This window comes from Falco cherrug, chromosome 12, assembly GCF_023634085.1.
Source record: "Falco cherrug isolate bFalChe1 chromosome 12, bFalChe1.pri, whole genome shotgun sequence".
In the NCBI taxonomy this organism is placed as follows: domain Eukaryota; kingdom Metazoa; phylum Chordata; class Aves; order Falconiformes; family Falconidae; genus Falco; species Falco cherrug.
The window spans coordinates 4426075-4442855 of NC_073708.1; the positions used below are offsets into that span (position 1 = coordinate 4426075).

At 37.8% G+C, this 16781-nt stretch overlaps 1 protein-coding gene across 2 annotated transcripts in view; it reads left to right on the forward strand.

The window, feature by feature from the left end:
* The window catches only part of EDEM3 (ER degradation enhancing alpha-mannosidase like protein 3), a 32592-nt gene that overhangs the window by 5959 nt on the left and 9852 nt on the right, over window positions 1–16781 (forward strand). For both annotated transcript variants that reach the window (XM_055724725.1, XM_055724724.1), the window contains exons 3-14: window positions 1307–1407; window positions 3939–3978; window positions 5424–5536; window positions 6250–6403; window positions 7542–7676; window positions 8803–8908; window positions 9537–9634; window positions 10942–11067; window positions 11661–11744; window positions 13861–13944; window positions 14473–14597; window positions 15081–15246. In XM_055724725.1, coding sequence (XP_055580700.1) covers window positions 1307–1407; window positions 3939–3978; window positions 5424–5536; window positions 6250–6403; window positions 7542–7676; window positions 8803–8908; window positions 9537–9634; window positions 10942–11067; window positions 11661–11744; window positions 13861–13944; window positions 14473–14597; window positions 15081–15246 — 1332 coding nt within the window. The remainder of the gene's footprint in view (window positions 1–1306; window positions 1408–3938; window positions 3979–5423; window positions 5537–6249; window positions 6404–7541; window positions 7677–8802; window positions 8909–9536; window positions 9635–10941; window positions 11068–11660; window positions 11745–13860; window positions 13945–14472; window positions 14598–15080; window positions 15247–16781) is intronic.

Here is a 16781-nt window from a genome sequence, read left to right on the forward strand (position 1 = left end):
AAAGAATCTAGCAATGTCTCTCTAAAAAAAAGGTTGTATTTGTAAAAGGCTCAGTCTTGGTAAGCTTTTTTTTTGTGTGTGAATGTTATCTTTTGTTATGCCTTGTGTAGTGATTTACCAATTTACTACCTTACCTTCTAAGTGAGTTCTCTTATCTGGCACTGATTGTGACCCTAAGTCACTTAGTCATTTGGAAATGTTTCCAGAGTGACTTTAAAGTCTAACTCCCACTAATTTCTCCATGAAGTACCGGACATTGATAAAGCCTGTATTAAACTCATCTTTAACATGGTAACTTCTGTCTAAGGAACATTATAGGAAGTGTCACATGCATCTTGTTGGAGAAAGCACACGATTAAGTATTCAAGTTAATCGGTGGGGTTTTTTTTGAAGCTTTTTGAAGGGTTTTTTTTGGATGTGCTGTTAGTTGTTCCAGACTTCTTTGGGAGGTTAGAAAGAGGTCCTGTTGCTCTGCTCACACTTTAATCATTTCCAGCCACCCAGCTGGAAAGCAGCTCAGCAGAAAAGGACCCGGGGGTCCTAGTGGACGCGCAGTTGATCATGAGCCAGCAATGTGCCCCTGCAGCAAAGGCAGCTAATGGTGTCCTGGGCTGCATTAGGCAAAACATTGCCAGCAGGTCGAGGGAGGGGATCCTTCCTCTCTCCTCAGCACTGGGTGGGGGGCACACCTGGAGTGCTGTGCTCAGTTCTGGCCTCTTCAATACAAGAGAGATGTAGACATACTGGACAGAGTCCAGTGAGGAAGGGCCATAAAGGTGATGGAGAGACTGGAGGATCTTTCCTATGGGGAAAGGCTGAGGGAGTTGGGGCTGTTCAGCCTGGAGCAGAGAAGACTCTAAGGGAATCTTATGAATGTAGATCAATACCTGAAGGAAGGCTGTAAAGGAGATGGAGCCAGGCTTTTCTCAGTGGTGCCCAGTGGCAGGACCAGAGGCACTGAGCACAAACTGAAACATGCGAGGTTCCCTCTGAACATCAGGAAACACTTTACTGTGAAGGTGACTGAGTACTGGTACAGGTTGCCCCGAGATGTTGTGGAGTCTCCTTCCTTGGAGATAGTCAAAGGTTGTCAGGACACAGTACTGGGCAACTGGTCTGGGTGGCCAAGCTTGAGTAAAGGGATCGGACAAGATGACCTCCAGAGGTCCCTCCCACCTCAAAATTCTGTGATTGTCATGCAGTTTTTCTGAAGTACAGCGTAATTTGGCTTCCTTTTAATGGGCTCTGAAGAGCTGCTGAAATGGCTGTAGCAGTTGTAACGTTCCCTTGGTTTGTTTCCCTACAGGAGCATGCGTATCCAGCTGATGAACTCATGCCTTTAACTTGCCGTGGACGAGTACGGGGTCAGGAGCCAAGTCGAGGGGATGTGGATGATGCCTTGGGAAAGTTAGTGTTTGAAATGGTTACTGTCTCACATAAACATCTAGGAATCTAAGTACAATTTGCAGTCCATAAAACTTGTTTGTTCAGTTGACGTGTCGATAAACTTGCACTTGTAAGAAATGCTTGCTTTTAGTATTTCCTCCCATGCTGTTAACTGATGTGAAAGTGTATCTTAATCAGAAAAAGAGACTTGACCAGCGAATGAGATCCAAAGATAATTTTTTTTAATCATTCTTCAAGTATTTTCCATAGGAAAGCCTTCCAAATATGAACTGATGTTTATGGTATCAGTAAATTTGACTGCTCAATAGAGGTTGTAAGGGTTAATTATCAGCTGCACGGAGCAGTAAACTGTTACCCATTATGCTGGCCTTAACTGATATTTGAAATACTTCTTTTCTTTTTTTTTAGAAAGCTCTCTGAAAACATGGTTAATCAAATGATTATCGTGTGTGTGGTAGCCTGAGGCCTTAGCCAGAATATAAAACATTATTTCAGACATGGAAATTCTTCATATTTTTTTCCTTTAAGATAGCTTATAATGCAAAGTACTGGTTCTTTGGCCATCAAAATGTAGATTTAAGTACTTTTTCTCCAATGTAAATTGAAAAAGATGAAATTAACTTACTCTAAATGTGTTTGTAATTGATTCCTTTGTTGTCTGTGTACATGCAGTTTATAGAGCAAATAATAAATAGCTGATGCTGTTTTTATTGGTATCATTGCTTAGTGTCCTGAAGCAGAATAGTGTTAATCAAAAGTGAAGTCCTTGTCTTAAATACTACTTCTAATTCACTCTATGATATTGAGCATATGATTTTGGTTATTTTTTGCTATGTGCATAAGTTTCTTAGCCTAGAGACTCCTATATAAGCCTGCTGCCTTGGTGGTATTGAGACATCCAGGTGATGAGAAAGAAGTGTTGAGAAAATGTATTTTTAATCCTGGTCATGCATTCTTTTAAATGATCTCTTTTTACTTATTAACGTACTATTGTTTGAGTAAAAATACCTTCTAGTCCCTTAGATGCATTGAATAGTGTATTTATTATTTTTTCTGTGTACGTGCTTTTTTCTGTTCCTAAAAATTAGCTCTGTTATTATTTATTAGATTTCTTATATAATCCTTTTTTCTTGCCAGCTGGCTCAGTCATGTTCTCTACAAGCTTTTGCAATCACAAATGACAGGGTGAGACGGCTAGGTCAATTCTGTTTCCCTGGAGGGCTGGGGAGTATAGCTGCACACCAGCCTTCTCAGCTGTGCAATGCGTGATCTCCCCCCCTTTTGTGTGGAAAAAGTTATGTATTTATTATGCAGTTGCGCACAGCCACTAGTTAATCTCTTTCTCTTGTAGAACAACGCTCCCAGAATGCCTTTATATCTTTACAAATTAAAGAAAATAATAATATATGGCCACTTCATTAGAATTTGAATTCTGCTCCATGTATAGTCACGTGTTGCCTACAGGCTCTCAAACACTGGGCACTTGCTTAAATTCTGGACACTTGTTTTTCAATAGGCAGTTGTAACTGTTTCCAAACTTCAATTTTACTACCCTCGTATTCCGTAAATTCTATTCGATGCATGTTTTGTGTTTCTTAACATAAGAGCAATTTTATTCAGGTTATGCCGAAGGTCCATTCAGCTTGGCTAGCACTATAACAGGCCTAGAGAAGAATATATGAACAGAACAAGCCTTATGGCGATATTCGTGTTTCAAACAGCGTGGACCTGTTCTCTTTTTGTGGAATAAGTAGTTCTTTATTTTAAGCCTGCCACTTGCTAGTGCTGGATGGCACCAGGTGAAATGTACTGTGAGGAACAGTGAATCTTCATGTAATTATCTTCATATAATGACACTTGAGCTTTTACAGGCTGAAAAGCCCTGGTGTGTTCTCTTGTTCCTAGTACAGAAGCTGTTACATACCTTCAGCCCCTCCTTACTGCCCTTTTCCTGTTCCATTATATCCTGCATTTAAGTTGCATAACAAAACAACAGCATTTTATTTAGTCTTTCACCACTAATTTTGACAGAGTTTGATTGCAACAAATTGCAGCTTTTTCTGAAGCAGTTAATTGGAACAGTTTGTGGTAGAAGACATTTAGCTTGGAGGGATTTTTGATCTTCCTTAATGTTTTTATTATTACACTTAATAAGTCAACATTCTTTCATTTTTTGAAAAAGAAAGAAAAAAAGAGGTTGAGAAAATACTTTGAACCAGTCTGCTGGGTTTTTTAGGGTATTTGATTGGCGACTAGAAATAAAAATTGAATTTGCTTAAAAGTTGGAAAGCTTTGCAGTAAGTATATCTTTATAATCATAGCTTGTTTCAGTCAGCTCCTGTTTTGGTCACTAACAAAGGGAAGAAACTTGCTAGGGTGTTTTGGTGTTAAACATATTGTGTGCAACTGATTTTTTAGCAGCTAATGGTCTGTGAGAAATTAGTTTCTTCCATGGTATTGGTTACTATTAAAAATGGTTTAATTTCTACACGTACAGGTCTATAGTAAGTCTCTTAAATTTTGTTTCATAGATTTTCACTGACCTTGATTGATACCTTGGACACTCTTGTGGTAAGTTTAATCTATTAGCAAAGTTTGATAAAATAAAAAGATTGTGTTCTGATGCTCAGACTTATTTTTAGATTTCTATTTTGTTAAATTATACATTAAAAATACTATTTTTTCTTCACCTTTGATCTCTGGCTATTTGTTTGAAGTGGCTATTGCTTGTAAGAACTTCCAAGCGCTCTAATGGTGGTGGCTGGAGTTTGCTGCAAAAAGAAAACTAGAACAGTTCCTTCACATTTCACTGGTGCTTTCTCATCTTGCTTTTCCTGGGCTCTTAACTTCACAGAAAAGTATGTGAGTTTGCTTCCCATTATAGTCTAAAGCAACATGCTGACTTATGGGTGAACACCTCTTAATAGCTATTGACTTATGTATGGTTTTAAATTGTGTGTACACATTTCATGGATGAATTTGTGTTCACTTAAATACATGTTAAACAAATGCAACCCTGGATGTGTTTGCCAGGAAATGTTGCCAAACTTCTTATGTTCCATCTCTTATTTTAAAGATTCCAATCATTAATGAACTATTTTTCATTAGATTTCAGTCCCTTTGACATAGTTTGTTATCATAAGATAGAGTTTGGAAATCAGGAGGTTTTGGCCATTTGCATCTATCTACAAGTAAATCTAAAAAGTTTTGAAAATCCTTACTGTACTGGTTTGGGGTGTGAATCATATAATGCTCTTTCCTGACAGCCATTCCCTTTTTACGATGTGCTAGGAGATGACCCTTGGCTCCTTTGAAACTGGGACCGTAAAAGCTGAAAATGTGGAGTCTGGATCTTCCAGTCTCTGCCGGACACTCAGATGGATTATTGTGGTTTATTTTTTTCTTCTCTTAGAGCAGGATTAACACTTGGGGAATTTAAAGGCATTTGCAATAATAAATTGGATGTCACAAAAATTCTTAAAAGATTGATTGAACTAAAAGAAAGCCAGTGTGAAAGAAAATCTGGAGGGAATGCCTGAGCTGTTCTTCAGGCACAAGGAGGAAACTGTTGGGAGGAGGATGACTGCTAGGATGATTCACCGAGCTTAGGACATGGGTCCTTAGTCCATGGGTAGGAGGCTTCTGTGAAACTGGAGGCATTGGAGCAGGCCAGTCTTTGCCTACTTTTTCCAGCACAGCCCACAGTCCTGTTGCTACAGTCATGGCATGAGAGTAGGGAAAGGAACAAGCAAATAAATCCCTGGGTAATACTTCGGGTACATTCTCAGGGACTTTCTTCTGCGTACAACTTCTTTTCTCTTTCACGTATCTCATGAGAAAAACAATAATATTAAAGTCTGTCTGCACTGTATCAGAGTATGCCCCTGCAGGGCCAGAGTATCAATCTAAGGCATGTTAAATGCTTTCTTTTTTAATTCATTGCACCTGTTCTACACCTTGGTGTGACTGCATTAGCTATGTTGGAACCTAAACACCTGGTTACATTTGTATTCCAGGTGTTAAATAAAACCAAAGAGTTTGAAGAGGCTGTAAAAAAAGTAATAAAGGATGTTAATTTAGATAACGACATAGTTGTATCTGTCTTTGAAACCAACATAAGAGTCCTTGGGTGAGTAACTTTTATGTTTTCAAAACTTTTGAAAATGGATTTTTAGTAAATGTCCTTAAGCCATACCCTTCTGTGCTGTTTCACCTCATTTAAAACAGTTGTGCCTTTGTCAGCATAGCTTGACACTTGCCCTAAGAAAGGTTTTAAAATGCTGGGAAGGAATCCATGCAGTGGTACTGAATCAAGTTGACCCCCATCTATCTGCTGCAGCCATAGCTTTTTTTGATTTTAAAACACTGTGCATGCTGAGGTAGCAGTGGTTTTTCTTAATGGAAACAGCCTTACAGATTGCACCATTCAATACTTGATTTAATGGATAGAACGATGCTTAGTGTGATAGATTATTTTAAGTTGGAAGGGACCTCTGGAGGTCTCTGGTCCAACTTGCTGCTCAACACAGGATCAGAGCAGGTTATTTTTAAGCTATTATATGCAGTTTTAGAGGTGTTGGTTGTTATTCTTCACTAACTATATTAATGAATCAATGATTCCTCTACAGTTTAGAACTGAGTCCTAAACAGTAAGAATTGCTTCCAAAATACTGGCAGCTAACCTCGATTATAGCAGAATTGCATCTGCTCAGCGTTTCTGAAAATTAGGGCCATGTAAATATAGCACAGTTATATACATAGTCATCTAAATTGTAGAAATTTTTGCTTTGCTGTTCAGATGAATATACCTGTTGAGATGTGGATAATTTTTCTTGGTTTTAGAGGTCTCCTAGGTGGGCATTCGGTGGCAATCATGCTGAAAGAAAAAGGTGAATATATGCAGTGGTACAATGGTGAACTTCTGCACATGGCAAAGGAACTAGGCTACAAGCTTTTACCTGCTTTTAACACCACTAGTGGTCTCCCTTATCCAAGAGTAAGTTCTCTGGTTTCTGCAATTCAGGATTACTTCTGTAAGCAAAGGGGTTTTTTTGTTTTGGTTTTATCTCTGTTTCTAAGATTACTTGTATATTTATTAAGTGTACAGAAAATCAAAACCTGTAAAGTGCTCATTTGTAATATAAGCTACCTGGTATTTTAAAATACGGTTTTAGGCTCTCTGAATTCGCACGTTTCCAGCTCTGAAAATTCTAACATACATTGTGATGGGTAAATAGTAACAGTGTAATCACTGCCTGCTGATTTCTTGCTCCTTGCTACTATAGGCACAACCAAGTAGCTGAGGAAAGTAATTTTTGTTTTGGTACGTATCTCTCACTAAGACAGTGAAAGAGCAACTTGCAGGCACTTGCTTTTGAATTTAGCACAAAAATGATTAATCTTCATGGTCTACATCTGTATTTTTAAGAGGGCAAAGGTAGCTGTAATCTAAAAATACTCACTTAACGTAAAAACTTTCATCATCTTCTAACAAAGCATAGTACCTATTCTTTGAATGACAGAAAACTACTTCCCGTGCATATCATCCACTGAGTTTGTGAAATGCGGCTTTGATTGGAAACTTTCCCATAAATTAAAAACTTAATCTCAGTAAATCAGCATTTTTCTAGTGAAAATGTCTAATTTGAAATGTTCAGTGTTTGACAGCCTTCTGCTGAGAGGGCCCTCTCCAGAATGTGGAAAGTTGTGCCCACAACAAAAGCAGGTCCATCTAGCAGGTATCCTCTGGAGCCTGCAGTTGTGAGATATTTACAAAGCTTGGTTTCCATGAGCACTTCTGATGTTCAGAGTTCCTGATTTGCTGGTAAATAAATTGCTAGAATTAGATATTTCAGAGTGGTATTCTTTTATTCAATTGTCCAGTGAACCAGGCAAGAGGTGTTTGGGCCAGTCCTTGTTTTGGAGGTTTGAGTATTTTGAGTACTCCTGGATAACTTTATGTGCATGTTTGAGTTGACAGTATGTGGTAAAGCAGAGCAAAACTGAAGTGGGCTGTGTCATCTTTTTCTTGCCTTTAGAAAAAGCGTAGATTGTATCATTGCTCTACAGACCTATCGTGGGAGTGTGAATTCTGTAAGCTAGTAATAAAGATTATAATCTCTACTTTTCTTTAGGTTAACTTAAAATTTGGTGTAAGACATCCAGAAGCTCGAACAGGAACAGAAACTGATACCTGTACAGCTTGTGCAGGTACCTTGATCCTTGAGTTTGCAGCTTTAAGCCGATTCACAGGAACATCTATATTTGAGGTTTGCTTTCCATGATATCTTATATTTTGGATTAGGCATTCATTAGTGTTCTATTACATTTCTGTGATTTTGGAAAAAAACAATTTTGAGTGCATGAAATGGGTACATATCTTAGCTGTTCTGCACAGAAGGTTTGTATGTGTTCAGATTTATTGTGTTTGTGGGCTTTTTTCTAAGTATTAATTTGATTATTTTTTGTAAATACAGGAAATAATTCGAAAGTAGTTAAAGAAGTACAGAAGTAAACAAGATAGATATACTGAAGATCAGCTAAAGGATAATGCTTGCATAGTTTTTGGGTAGAATGATCAGGACTAATAAGAAGAAGTGTGAGATACTTGGTCTTTAAAATGCAGCTTAACAAAAATAATAAAAATATCCACACATGTAGTCCCACTGAATATGTGCAAGACCTACCTAAGAGTATACTGTCAGCAGAAAGCTAAACGAAAATGCTTGCAGGTATGTTTTCTTTGATCTGATAAAAAAAAAAAAAAAGTTAGGCTGTGTTCCAGATTAGAGTTTTTTGAAATCTTTCATTATGTGCCTGGTATTTCATATCACAGAACCTGGTGGAATCATAGCTGAGCCTGTGTTGTGTGTTTTGGTACAGCCTGCCCCCTAAAATTCCATGTGTGTGGTGATTTAAAGCCTTTCTTGTTGAGTAGGTTCAAATTAATTTTGTGTATATAAAGAATGTATGTAACTTGTATACTAACAAACGGAGGTTGCTGCTTTACCTTGAGATGTCTGAAAAGACACAGTGACTTTGATTCTAAGGATTATATATTTCTTGAAATATTTTAATTAGGTAACACTATCCCATCTGTATAAACAATTTTAGAGGAGTAAACCCATGCAGAACGATGTTTGACTTCCCTAAGACCATACAGTGTATTAGCAAACAGTTGTGTTGTCAAGCACCGTTCTTTCCAATAAGCAACTGAATAATTATATAACATGTGGACTGAATATCGTAGTATTTAAGTGTGTGTAATACTGAGTTTAACAATTATTAGATGTGAAACATAACTTCCTAACATGTTAATTTCTATAGACAAAAGAGTAAGTCTCTAGTATCTGTGTTTCTGTAATTTCCTTTAATGAGACTTTCTTGTTGTTGCAGGAATATGCGCGGAAAGCACTTGATTTTATTTGGGAAAAGAGACAGCGCAGCAGCAATTTAGTGGGCGTTACTATTAATATTCATACTGGAGACTGGGTCCGCAAAGGTGTGTGGTATTTTGACTCAGAATCAGTGACCACAAGTGGTTTTGGGCAAAAAAAACAACCAAACAACAAACCTTTACACGGACACACCCCACTCCAGCTAACATACTTACCTACATTATTCAAAAATATTAATGGAATAGGCAAATGGAGTTACATAACTCCAGCGCTGGACAAACCTGCTACAATGGAGCCTGGCTTTGCTCTGAAAGGGGGTTTTAGTAGTGGAACTAGTTTTATTCATTGCAAAGAAAGTGTTCTTTGATTCAGTTTAATGCTGCGAGGGGAATGCCTTGGGATAAATTTTCAGAGATTCAACTCTAAGTACATAGGAAAAATATAAATAGGACTGACGTTATTTATGGCACCCAGTAGAAATATTTCATATGAGAAAAGTGAAATAACTGGCTTCAATGCATGTCTGTTCATATTACTATATGCGCTGATATTGCAAAGCCTTTAGCATAGATGTACAGTATTGTGTCTCTGCATCCATCTGTGCCATAATTCTAGCGATAGGATGCATTTCCTTTTACTGAAAAAGCCTTTAAAATCCAAATGAAACTGAGGGAAAATAGCCATATAGCTACTTAAACTTCAAACCACCTTTTCATTTTCTGCTGTTTCTAGATAGTGGAGTTGGAGCAGGAATAGATTCGTATTATGAATATTTATTAAAAGCCTATGTCTTGCTGGGAGATGACAGTTTCCTGGAAAGATTTAACACGGTAAGTTAACACCTTGCTCAGGTTTGTGCCTTCTGTAAGACAAATTTAAGACTAATTGTATTGTCAGTTGTTAGCCTGAGAAGCCTGTGAAGAGCTCTTTAGTAGAATTTCTGTGACTTGTGACGTGTCTAGTGCCAGCTTATTTTACTATGAGTTTCTGCTAATCTCAGGTGAACTGTCACCTGAGCAGCTATTTTAACCCCATCCAATGAAAACTGAAATCTTCTGGACTATTTTCCATGTTTCCAGTACAGGAGAAGCTGTATTTCAAGGTCACCTTGGAGAGTGTAATACTGCAAATGTTTCTGTAAAACAGCATAGGGGTCTCTTGTCACAAGCCATGGTACAGTCTCTTTCTGTCCTGGAGCAACAAAAAAGATCTGAAAATCAAAGTCTGGGTCTTGCATTACACTGCAGATCCTAAGGCCTGGTATATGTTTAAGTATACTTACAAGCTGAAAACCACACTTGGACTACTAAGCAACTTTGTCAGCATCGTTATTCTTTCGTAAAAGTATTCTTTCTTTTGAAAATGGCAATATCCAATAAAACCATGTTATATCATGAAATAATTTTATACAGCATGATCTTATATCATAAGCAATATTAAAATTGGAATAATTCAGTAGCTAAAGGCCTGTTGCAACACTTTAAGTGTAATGAATATTTCATATTACTAACCTGCAGCCACCATTTTATTTTGTCTCAATTACGTCTGTTAACAGTTTCCTATCGATTTGGCTCATGTGCTCACAATTGTACCTTCTGTGCTTCAGAAAACAAGAAAGGCCGTTATCTTGGGGAGTATAGGGTTGGAGGTCAGCAAGTTGGCAAGCGAGCTAGTGGGTTTTAATGTTCGTATAAGCCATCGAGTCCAGCTGCTCTGTTGGGGTTTTATATCTTCTTTTCCCCTTCTTCTGAGATGCATTTGCTTTAGAATTTTCTTGTTCAGAGAAAGCAATTTCAGCTTTGTTTAGCATGTGCTTAAAAATTCAGTCAAAACAAATGTACCTTAACTGTGGTAGTTACTTGTTTATCACGTGGCTGCTGAATATACTTCCGTGTATGTGTATTACTTGGAATATATGATGTGTATTGCATTGGAATACCGTGGAGCTCTTCAGTATTTACTACACGTCTTTTTAGTTTGCAAAACTAGAAACTACTGTGCATTGCCAAATGTAATAATGCTTGAGAGTGTGGTACTGGTTCTTCCATTGAAAGAAAATGCCGCAGTCCGGTGATCTAGATGTATTTTGTAAAATGTATTGATAATATAAACTCACGATTTTTCTGATGTTTGTCAGCACTATGATGCCATAATGAGATACATTAGCCAACCACCTCTTCTTCTTGATGTTCATATTCATAAACCAATGCTAAATGCTAGGACCTGGATGGATTCTTTGCTGGCTTTCTTCCCTGGATTGCAGGTAAGGTTTAAAACCCACATGCAGGTGATTTTAATAACAAGTAAATGATTAAATAGACTGGATATATAATTGACAAGTCAAGTGTAGTAATTTGATTTCTCAGAAATACTGAATGAGGATTTCTGTACTCACTCATCCTGTCCCTTCAGTGCTATAATGCAAGTTAACATGCGTTTCTGGCCATGTTGAGTATCAGGAAAAATATGTCTGTACGATATGCTTCCTTCTCTCCTAGTCATGAAAACGCTCAAATGAAGTTGCCTTTTTAATAGTCTAGTGACAAGTTTTCTAGTTTGTGTGCCGTTTGCGTCTTTAAGGCAAACTAAATGATAGTTCCACCACAGTTCTCTAAATGATAGAGATCCTTTTTCTACATAGCCAGTAGTCTTAAACCTCACTGATTGTGCTTAAAAAGCTCTTATGGAATATCTATGGATCTGTGGTTTACACTGAAAGGGGGTAATACTTACAGCATGTGTCCACTGAAAATGTAGGAATTGGTCTGTAGCTTTACATGAACAGTGAGCATGCCTAACTTTGAATATTATTCCTGTGCATGGTGAATTAGTGTTAATTTTATTATTTAATTTTAGGTGTTGAAGGGCGATATTAGACCTGCTATTGAAACTCACGAGATGCTCTATCAGGTTATAAAAAAGCATAACTTTCTTCCAGAGGTAAGGTAGTAATTTTTTGATCATGTAAACTGATTCTTACCCAGATTTGAGCAGTCTTGGATAACCATTTGAAAAAATTGTAGGTGTATTTGTTATTAAAACCAAAGGCTCGTTTCCACAGCATTCTTACATGATTTACAGTTCTGCATGTATGACAGCTGTGTTTTGGATATGAAATATTTTTCCTTCAGTTATGCTGTAATTAACAAAATAATAGGAAGCTGCAGCTATTAGTAATTGCTTAGGCTTTATATTTCAGCCTTTCAGAATTGACCTTGACTCATTTCAGTATGCAAAACTTGTATAAGCACATGTTGTATTAGCTGTTTAGTAATATAACACCATTAATGCTAAAGATCAGAATCATCTTTATTAACCCAAGGAGGGTGTTGTGGTTTAACCCCAGGTGGCAACTAAGCCCTACACAGCCACTTGCTCACTCCCTGCTGGTGGAATGGGGGAGTGAATCAGAAGAGTAAAAGAGAAAACTCATGGTTTAAGATAAAAACAATTTAAGTAAAGTAAAAGCTGCACATGCAAGCAGAGCAAAACAAGGAATTCATTCACCGCTTCCCATCAGCAGGCAGGTGTTCAGCCACCTCTGGGAAAGCAGGGCTCCATCACAGCTAATGGCTACTTGGAAAGACAAATGCCATCGCTCTGAACATCCCCCCTTCCTCCTTCTTACCCAGCTTTATGTGCTGAGCGTGATGCCATGTGGTAGGGGATATCCCGTGGGGCAGCTGGGGGCGGCTGTCCCGGCTGTGTCCCCTCCCAGCTCCTTGTGCGCCCCCAGCCTGCTTGAAAGGCCTTGGTGCTGCGTGAGCACCGCTCAGCAATAATTAAAATGTCCCTGTGTTATCAACACTGTTTCTAGGACAAATTCAAACCATAGCCCCATATCAGCTACCATGAAGAGAACTAACTCTACCCCAGCCAAAATCAGCACAGAGGGAAACTAAAGACTGAATTGTTCTGAGAGAATGTTCTGAATTCTTGCCTAGTGTCCTCGAAAGTATGTACACAAACCTATGTATAGATACCACAAGTGTGGTCTTTGAGCAAGTTAGTTCTGCACAGGGAAGCTTGTTTACCTGCTGAAGTGTGTGTCTTTATTCTGTGATGACCCAGAACATAGGAAGAAGCTTCTGACTCCAGTTTGAATTTTGACTTTCTTCTGGTGTAAGCTTATTTCTCTTAGAGAATATTTTAATTAACATCACATTCACATGTGGCTATCAAGACCAAAGAATGCTTTCTAAGCATTGGAATGATTTTATTTTATTTTTTTTTAATGCTTTTAAAATGGTATGATTTAGCTCCTTATGGTTCTTTTGTTTTTTTCCAGTGCTTTGTACTTCTGAAGGAAACTTTGAAAGATGAGTTAGTTGTATTTAACCCGATATGCCATCACCTTTAGCAAAAACTTAGTTTAAACCCTGGTATGAACTAGTAGTGAATATAAGGCATCACAGAAGTGGCTTTTGCCAGTGCATATTAAGAGTGAATACATATACTAGGAAATTTTTAGGTAACTGACTTCTAGTCTGTGGTATTTCTTATGCTAGAAACAGCTGCTTACCATCAGTCAGTCTGAAAGGACACTTTAATGCACTGGAAGTGTCAGGTAGCAGGTACGTTTGCAGAAATGGTGTTTGGCAAAGCCTGGGTGGTCTCTGTGTAGCAGCCCTGCTCCAGGCGGCTTTGCTTGGGTTGCAGCAGCAGCTGGAGGTCGGGCTGTGCTGATGGGAGCCCCTGGAGGCCCTGAGCTGCCTCCTGGGTCTGGAACACGGGTTCTCTCTGGTACCTCCTGCTGGAACTCCACTTGCTGGACACTCGGCAAGAGGCTGGGTGGTGCCTGGAGTCCTGCACTAACACAACCCTAAATCTCGCTCATGCCAAGTGGATGAGAGCGCTGGTTGAGGTTTAGGTTTTGGCCTCAAATGTACTAACTGGACAGAGGTTCTTATAACCCCCCTGAGACTGATGCTGGGCCTTCAGTCCTGCACTGTTGCGTATTTTAGCTGTTGTAATGTGGTTAACGCAGGATCCAAAATAAACCTGTGTTTGGTTTTCATTCTTGCATTTATTTTTGTCTGTTCTTTTTCCTCCTCAGGCATTCACAACGGACTTTAGAGTTCACTGGGCTCAGCATCCTTTAAGGCCTGAATTTGCTGAAAGCACTTACTTCTTGTATAAGGTAAGATCACTTATATTCCTCTGACTGTTGGTCACTTTGTGTAGTACTTGGTATTTTGTTGATGTTTTATTTCAGTATAGAATGAGCAGCGTATCTCCAGCTTATTTTATGTACTGGACCCTGTAGATAGTAGATGAAAGTACTGGTTATCAAAAATTGTCCTACGAATTTTGTTTTATATGCCTAGAATTAGAAAGAAAACTGTTAAGTGACAGAGGCCCGTATGTTGTAAAGTACTTAGATCTTTCTAAACTCTCTTAAAGAGGTCTTGGAGGCTAAGAGCAAAAGCCGTTTGTACCTTGCACAGGAGAGCAGTGCCTAAATGTCTTGCGTTCCTGTATTTCCATGTGCTTATCTGCATATTCGTAATAGGTAATCCAGTAGTATCCAATAACTAAATTAGACTTTACTGGTGTCTGAGAAGGTATGGAGTCAATAAATCAGCACTGGGAAGATGAAAGCTGCTAATTGTACAGTAAGTCAGCTGCACCTATATGTTTGGGTTCGGTTTTTGGTTTTCTTTTATAGGCTACTGGGGACCCTTACTATCTAGAAGTAGGAAAAACACTCATTGAGAACTTGAACAAGTATGCAAGAGTACCGTGTGGGTTTGCTGCAATGAAGGATGTTCGTACAGGAAGTCATGAAGACAGGTAAAAGTTCGCAACTTTTTTTTTTTTCTCTCATAAAACGATTATATAAAAAAATTAATTGCCCTGTTTACATAATTTAATTGACTTTTGAGTAGCTGTCTTGTTTGATAACCAAGCCTTAAATTGCCTGTTTGTCATAGTCGATAAACTATTTCAATATTTTTAGTTTAACTTTACATTTGTCTCAGAGCAGTAGATTAATTACTTTCAATAACAAAATATACTTCAAATCTAGAAGTTTAAGAGCTTTATTAGTTTTTTCTATATTGCTGTTTTGTACTGAACACGCTGAATCGTTTCCCTCCAAACATAGTTTCTTCCAAGTAGAAGGAAAGCTAATGGCATTAAGTTCAACAAAAATAGTCATGAAGTCTTCAGAGATGGAGCAAATATGAGTATTTGTTTCACTTATGCTTTAGAAAAAAGGGGATCTTCCTAAAGGACGAACGCTTTTTTTTTTTTTTTTTTTTTTTTCCTCCATAGAATGGATTCTTTCTTTCTGGCTGAGATGTTTAAATATCTTTACCTGCTGTTTGCTGATAAGGAAGACATGATTTTCGACATTGAAGATTATATCTTCACTACAGAAGCTCATCTATTGCCACTTTGGCTTTCCACTACAAACCAAACCATCTCTAAAAAAAATACAGTAAGTAACAGCTCAAATCTAAATCAGTTTTAGTGATGTTTTGAAGCAGTTCCTTTTTTTTTTTTTTTTTTTTTTTTTTTGATGAGAGGAAATGGAAGAAAAATCATAGTTTGAAGTACACCAGTTCTAACACTTTGTTTCATATGAACTATTTCATCAAATTAACAGTGCCAGTCACACGGGTATGAATAATGTTTCTATGACTGGATTCTGCATTGCTGAATCTTGAGAAAAAAAGCTGTGGAATATTAGCACTATTTAAAAAGAAAATCATTCCTTACCTCTGTATAAATTTGAAAACACACACTATGATATTTTTATCTGCATCTTTGTTTTCTGTTATTTTTTCTAAAACATTTGTTGTTTGTTTTACTATATGAATGCTTGGGTAATTTTTGAAAGGTTTTTTGAGACTGCTACAAAGTTAGACAAGATACAGCTATGGCTTTTGGGATAATTAAGTTTTTGAGTCCATGCAATAGGCATCTGTGGTGTAAATGTGAGAACATTTATGGGTTTATAAATTACTTAACCTTCCAAAATAACCTATAGTAATGTAACTTTGCATGAAGCATCATAAATATGGTGGGGTTTTTTGGTTTTTTTTGCTCAGTAAGGTGATATAATTTATCTTTAAGGCAGTAATACTACTGGGAAGCAGAAGAAATGCACGAGAAAGTGGAGAGAGAGATGTGTCTGGCATCAGGGGCATAAATTCACTTATGTTAGTGTGCCCCTATTTTTCCTTTTACTACGAGTTGTACAATAATGCATGGATCAGAGGAGAATGCTCGTGTATCTCAAGCCATGTGTCCTGGAGAAATCTCGTAATTGAGTAGAAAGCACCCTGTCTTAGGGGCTCTAGGATTAGACAGTGAAAAATTTTTAATTACTTGCTCTTAATGTTTAACATTGGTAATACATTTAATGGGTCATGGGACTAATTTTTCATGTTCCTTGATAGTGGGGGTCCTGCACCCTCTCTGAAATGTTCTTTCCTTGAGCATTTATCATCTTTTCTCTTTGAGTTTTGGAAACAGAGGCTGTTTTTTAAACTATGCAAGAAGTTCCCTGACGGGCCTGAAGGAGCACTTTGTATGACTTTCATTCCCGACATAAGAAGATGATACTTTTGAGAAGACAGGATTCCCACAGCTGATGCTGTGTGCAGTGCAGTGCTGGCCTAACTTAGGCAGTTCTCTTGAGAACTGTGAATGTTCATAGAAGGCCAGTAATGAGGATAGAGTGAATTGTTCAAATGCAGTTTTGTTAAGCTCTTTATGTCAAAGCTGCTAACGTGCGTAATACAAGGAAAGGTCCATTGAAAATGGTGTCCACGAAATGCGTTACATGACCAAAGGGCTGTGAAGACGAATGTGTTACTGTTATGGATTTTATCTGATGGGGGAAAAATTGATAAGGAACAAATGGAATGTGTAAATTATTTTTAATATAAACATAGTGCTATTAAGCCAAAATGTCTGTGAGATAGTTTGTAGTATCAACCCAACATCCTGTTTGTATTTAGTCTCATG